Here is a 6,051-nt window from a genome sequence, read left to right as displayed (position 1 = left end):
ATGCTGCAGCTGCTAAGTCCTATGTAATCCTCATTGTGGCCCCCTGATATTTGAATTGTTTCTTTCTGGCTGCTTGCAGTATTTTTTCCTTGACCTGGTAGTCCTGAAATTTGGCTATAAGGTTCCATGGAGTTTTCATTTAGGGATCTCATTCTGGAGGTGATCAGTGGATTCTTTCAATGTCTATTTTGTCTTTTGGTTTCTGGATTATCAGGACAATTTTCTTTAATAATTTCTTGGTGTATGATATCCAGTTCCTCCTTTTGATTATGACTTTCAGCTAGTCCAATGATTCTGATAGTGTCTCTCCTGGATCTATTTTCCAAGTCATTGTTTTTCCAATGAGGTACATTTTCTTTTATTTTTTTTCCATTCTTTTGATTTTGTTTAATTGATTCTTGATGTCTCAGATTGTCATTAGATTCCATTTGCCCAATTCTCATTTTTAAGAAATTATTTTCATCAGTTAGCTTTTGTATTTCCTTTTCCATTTGGCCAATTCTACTTTTTGAGGAATTGTTTTCTTTTTCCAAGCTCTTGACTCTTTTTAATAATTCTCTTGTATTGCTCTCATTTCTTTTCCCATTTTTCTTCTTCCTCTTTTATTTGATTTTTAAATTTCTTTTTGAGTTCTTCCATGAGTTGTTTCTGGCCTTGACACCAATTCCCATTTTTGGGGGGCTTTGCCCATAAGTATTTTGACGTTGTTGTTCTCTTCTGAGTTTGTGTCTTGATCTTCCCTGTTACCATAATAACTTTCCTTGTTCAGATTCTGTTTTTTGTTGCTGTTTTTTACTCATCTTTTCCAGCCTTTTCCCTTACTTTTAAATTTGAGTTCTGCTCCTGGGGTGGAAGGGGCACTGTCCCAAGTTTCTTATGCCAGGGGCTTCAGGTTCTGGCTGTGGTGGTGCTTCACTGATGTTTCCTTGAGGTGCATGAGGGGCCCCTTGTGCCTGGTGCTGCACTGAGGGGGTGGGGTGAGGAGTGGCTGGTATTGCTGGAGGCCACAGGAGCCTGGCAGCTTGCCTGGTGCTAAGCTGACTCCCATGGAGGGTCTATCCCAGTGCTTGTATTTGCCTGTGTGCTGAGGCTGTGGGGTCCTGGATCTGGTGTCTACCTTTGTGGGGGGTATGGGTGTTGGCATTCTGTGTGTTTGCCTGACTATGCTGGGTTATATGAGGAGTTCAAGCACTGGCATCTGCCTGTGCCTGGAGCTATACTGAAGCATGTGGCAGGCACTCATGCCTTTTTGCCTGGCTATGCAGAGGCACCTGGGGGGCAGGGTTAGTGTCCCAGGACTGGTGTCTGCCCTTTGCCTGGCTATGCTGAGTGTGTTGCTCAGTGTTGGCATTTGCCTGCTCCACTGCACTGGGGCTCAAAACCTCCCACTGGCTGGCTGAGGTGGGGCTTGGTGCTGGCTTGCCCAGATGCTTCCTATCCTGGACTGCACTCCCCTTTTACCTGAGTGAGACAGACCTTTCCTGACCTTCCAAGCTTCTTGGGCTGGAAGATTTTTATCACCCATCTTTTTGCTGGTTCTGCTGTTCCAGGATTCCTTGTTGAGTTGCTATTTTATGGTTATTTGGAGGTGAGTATAGTAGAGTTAAGGCAATTTCCCGCTTAGTCTACCATCTTGGCTCCTGGAAGTCTCTAATATAATTCTTTTTGTTTATTAAAAATCCTTATTCTGCCTTCAAGCATCAAAGTGTCTCATGTGAATATAGCAGTTTTTAAGACAGACTGTACATTACATCATACTACCCTAGAAAATCAAAGAAGACTCTAATATTGGAAACATCAGCTGATACAGATGATAGCTGAATTATAAAAGGTAAGTTCTCCTATTTGGGTCCAGTGCTAATTGTTATGCTGCTGTTATCCCTGTGGCCAGTTATTCAACTAAAGGGCCTAGTTTGTTTAGTAGAAAGGGAAGAAGTATCTTCCTACCCAATTTCTTCCTGGCATAACCTAGACTCTATATTTGTCTTTCAAATGTTGTACTTGTTTGCAACTACACACTTATACACCTTCTTTATGTAGACAAAGATACAGCCTGGGGGAAGACTGCTCAGTTTTCCTTCAGTGTATAGTTCATTTTCTGAAGTTGTAGGGGTCTATGATGGAGTTCTCAGGAAGTCTAAAGAAGGCAGGTCTTGAGAACTAAGTTGAAATCAGTGGTTAATGAACAGCCCCCAGTTTGTGCTGGAGATCTGGGTAATGAGAGGTATAGAAAATCAGACCAACTTTTAGAGCAGAGGTAGGCTGCTAGCTCCAGATTCTGAGCAATGTCCAAAATACAGGGGAAAAAGTATTCTCTAATGATACTTGGAGGTCTACTCTTTCTGTATGGATAGTCTAATCCATATTGTAGTATGTATGTTCTTGTAATGGTTTCAGCAGATTAAAGCTAGATGGGGAGATACAATAATCTTTTGCTGAGGGCTGAAACTGGTGTATTTTGGAAGGCATGATTAGGCAGCTATAGCCATGTTCACCTAAGATAATGTGGGGAAAGTAGAAGGTTGATAGAATAAGGACAGGCACAGGGACAAGGGCAGACACTAGATCTGTGATTTCACTGGTAGGGAGAACTCTCAGCTGAAGAAACTCCCAATGCAGGTTGAAACCTTTTCTGTGTAGAGTCAGTTTATAGTCTTAGACAGTCCTCTAGAGAATTGAGAGAGTAAGGGTCACACAGTCAGTTGTGTGAAGCCAGAATTGAACCTAGATCTTTTCTTATTCCAAGGCCTGCTCCTAGTGATTTAAAACTCAGATGTAAAGTGATCACTGCAGGCTGAATATTTACTTAGAAAATCACCAATTAACATTATATTGCATTATATTTTTTATTTATTTTGTTGAACCTTTCCCAGTTATATTTTAATCTGATTCAAACCACACTCAGCCAGGATGCTCGTTTGACACCTCTGGACACCACGCTGACTCACTTCATAATTAGCAAGTTTTAAAACAAACTTGCAAGGTCAAGCAAAATGTATTCCCAAATTATTCATGTCATATGTATGTCACACTTACTAGCTGTGTGACCCTGGGCAAGTCGTTTAATCCTGTTTGCCAACATCTGTAAAATGAGCTAGAGAAGGAAATGGCAAACCCAGTCCAGTATCTTTGCCAAGAAAATCCCAAATGGGGTCATGAAGAGTTAGACATGACTGAAAAATAATGAAATAATAATCACCACCACCACAACCACCACCTCCACCCTACTACCACCACCACTGCTACTACTACTACTACTACTACTACTATTACTACTACTATTACTACTACTACTACTACTACTACTACTACTACTACTACTACTACCACCACTACTACTACTACTACTACTACTACTACTACTACTACTACTATATGGTTATATAATATGATATGATTATAGATGTTTTTAGCCATGGTTAAGGTCCTGGGATGTTTTATTCTTGGTTAGGATAGGGTTTACTTTTCAAGAGTATGGCCTAGGCCCATAGTCTTTTTCAGGGAATTCTTGAATTCCTTATTTCTGAGGCAATAGATTAGTGGATTCAAAATTGGAGTTGCAACAGTGTATATGGCTGAAATCAGTTTGTTGGAACTTCTTTGGTCAATGGCCTGGGGATGGACATACATGAAGATTAAGGCTGTATAGAAAATGGTCACAACAATGAGATGGGAAGCACATGTAGAGAAGGCTTTCCAGCGGCCTGTGGATGATGGGATTCGGATGACAGTTGAAGAGATGTAGCCATATGACAGCATGGTGGAAATGAGTGGGAACACCAGGATGATGAACCCCAGGACAAAGTCTACAAGTTCAGCTGTTGAGAAGTCTGTGCAAGCTAGTTTCAGGATAGGGGAGACATCACAGAAAAAGTGGTTAATGACACTAGAACCACAGAATGTGGCATGAGAGATGAAGTAGACCTTGATCACAGAGATGATGAAGGCAGTTGCATAGGAAAAGGCCACCAGCTGCATACATAACCTTGTGGTCATGATTACTCCATACTGGAGTGGGTAACAGATGGCCACATAACGGTCATAGGCCATGGAGGCCAGAAGGACACACTCAGTACAGACAAGAGAAATGAAGAAGTACAGCTGGGTCATGCATCCAACAAAAGATATGTTTTTTTGCTGAAAGAGAAAACCACTCAGCATCTTGGGAATGATATCAGAGACATACCAAACTTCTAGGAATGACATGTTGCTCAGGAAATAGTACATAGGTTTATGAAGGGAGGTGTTGGCCCAGACAGTGAAGATGATAGTGAAGTTTTCCATCAAGACAAAGAGATAAACAAAAAGGAAGAGAAGAAAAAGCAGATACTGGAGCCATGGGGCCGTGGGGAAGCCTAGGAGAAAGAATTTGCTGATGTTGCTGATGTTCTTTCCTCTCATTCTGATTCACTTGAGGGTTCCAGATCTGCAAAATAAAAATAATCATAAATAATGTAGAATACTGAAGGTTAGGTGGTCAGAAGAGAGGATCAATGAGAAACCCTCTGCTATGCTTTGTTCTTGTTATCAAAGTCCAAATATCTGGGTCATATGATCGGGGGAAAGAGTTTCCCCCTATCCAGGGATTTCCTTCTTTATTGGCAGATGCCATTCCTGCCTTCAGTACTGTATGCCATTATTATGTCAATTTACTCCCAACAAATACTGTATTGCAGTTTGCCTACCAGTGCATGTGGGAGATCATACAGTTTCAACAAGTGGTTCAAACCTCCAAAATAATCAGCCTCTCTACAGAAAATATCTGAGGCACTAAAAGGTGCAAATTCTTGGCTGAGAAAGTGTTTGAAGCAGCCATATAGCATGCAGGATTCCTCTGATAAATATTTTTAATTTGACTTTTAATTTATGGAATAAAACATTTCCATAACATAGTACAATAGAAAAGATGATTATACATGAAACTGCAAATCTACTACACACAACTTGCTATTCCTTTAAAATATGCAACAAAATTATCATGTAAATTTCTTTTTTTTTCTTCCCAACACCCCTAGCCCTAGACCCTAGAGATGGCATACAAATAGTATGTATGTGTATGTGTGTGTGTGTGTGCAAAATTATTCTATATACACTTCTATTTATCAATTCTTTCTCTGGATGCAGATACTGTCTTCTTTCACAGGTCTTTTGTAGTTAATTTGGGTATTTATAATAGTCAAAATGACTTAGTTGCTCACAATCACTCTTAAAACTATATTGTTGTTACTGTAAACAATGTTCTCTTGGTTACACTCATTTTGCTCTTCATTATTTCATGCAAGTCCTTCCATGTTTTTTCAAAATCACTGAGCTCATCATTTCTTATAGCACAGTAGTATTCCATCACAACCATATACCACAACTTGTTCAGTCATTCCCCAATTGAAGGAAATCTCTGCAATTTCCAGTTCATTGCCATCACAAAGAGAGCTGTTATAAACATTTTGAATATATAGGTTCTCTTCCTTTTTCCCTAATCATCTTTGGAAATAGACCAAACAGTGGTATTACTGCGTGAAAGGGTATAGGTAGTTTAACGAACAATGAATTAGTGTCCCAATTTTTCCATATCCTCTCTAACATTTGTCACTTTTCCCTTCTATCAGTTTAGTAAATCTGGTAGGTGTAAAAGATATTTTGAAAGATATTTCAAGGTTGTTTTTAATCTACATTTCTCTATTCAGGAATGATTTAGAGCATGTTTCCCCTGTGATTATAAATTTTTTAAAAATTTCTTCATTAGAAAACTGCCTGTTTATATCCCTTGACCATTTATCAATGACTTGTATTCTTATAGATTTGACAAAGTTCTTCATATATTTTAGACATTAGACCTTAATCTGACAAAAATTTGTCCCCGGTTTTCTGCTTTCCTTCTAATTTTTGCCACATTTGTTTTTTTTTTTTGTACAAGCCCTTTTTAATTTAATGTAATTGCAACTATCCATTTTACAACTAATTTTGTTCTGTATCCCTTGTTTATTCATAAATTGTTCACCTATCCATAAATCTGATAAGTAATATGTTCCACGTTCTTCTAATTTTCTTGTA

General features: G+C 39.2%; 1 protein-coding gene across 1 annotated transcript; it reads right to left on the bottom strand.

Moving 5' to 3' along the window:
- Window positions 1–3,459: 3,459 nt before the first annotated feature.
- LOC114047208 (olfactory receptor 6B2-like) lies at window positions 3,460–4,401 on the bottom strand. Its single transcript, XM_027868010.1, has one exon. It carries the CDS (start codon window positions 4,399–4,401, stop codon window positions 3,460–3,462), a length of 942 nt encoding a protein of 313 aa, XP_027723811.1.
- Window positions 4,402–6,051: the final 1,650 nt, after the last annotated feature.

The sequence above is a fragment of the Vombatus ursinus genome, unplaced genomic scaffold (assembly GCF_900497805.2).
Source record: "Vombatus ursinus unplaced genomic scaffold, bare-nosed wombat genome assembly UNPS02014786.1, whole genome shotgun sequence".
Classification (NCBI taxonomy): Eukaryota; Metazoa; Chordata; class Mammalia; order Diprotodontia; family Vombatidae; genus Vombatus; species Vombatus ursinus.
The sequence above is the reverse complement of the archived record's forward strand: the minus strand, read 5'-3'. Positions and strand labels throughout refer to the sequence as shown.

What these genes read in the sequence shown, in the direction of transcription:
- LOC114047208 (XM_027868010.1), bottom strand. Translation starts at nt 4,401, where the DNA reads ATGAGAGGAAAGAACATCAGCAACATCAGCAAATTCTTTCTCCTAGGC.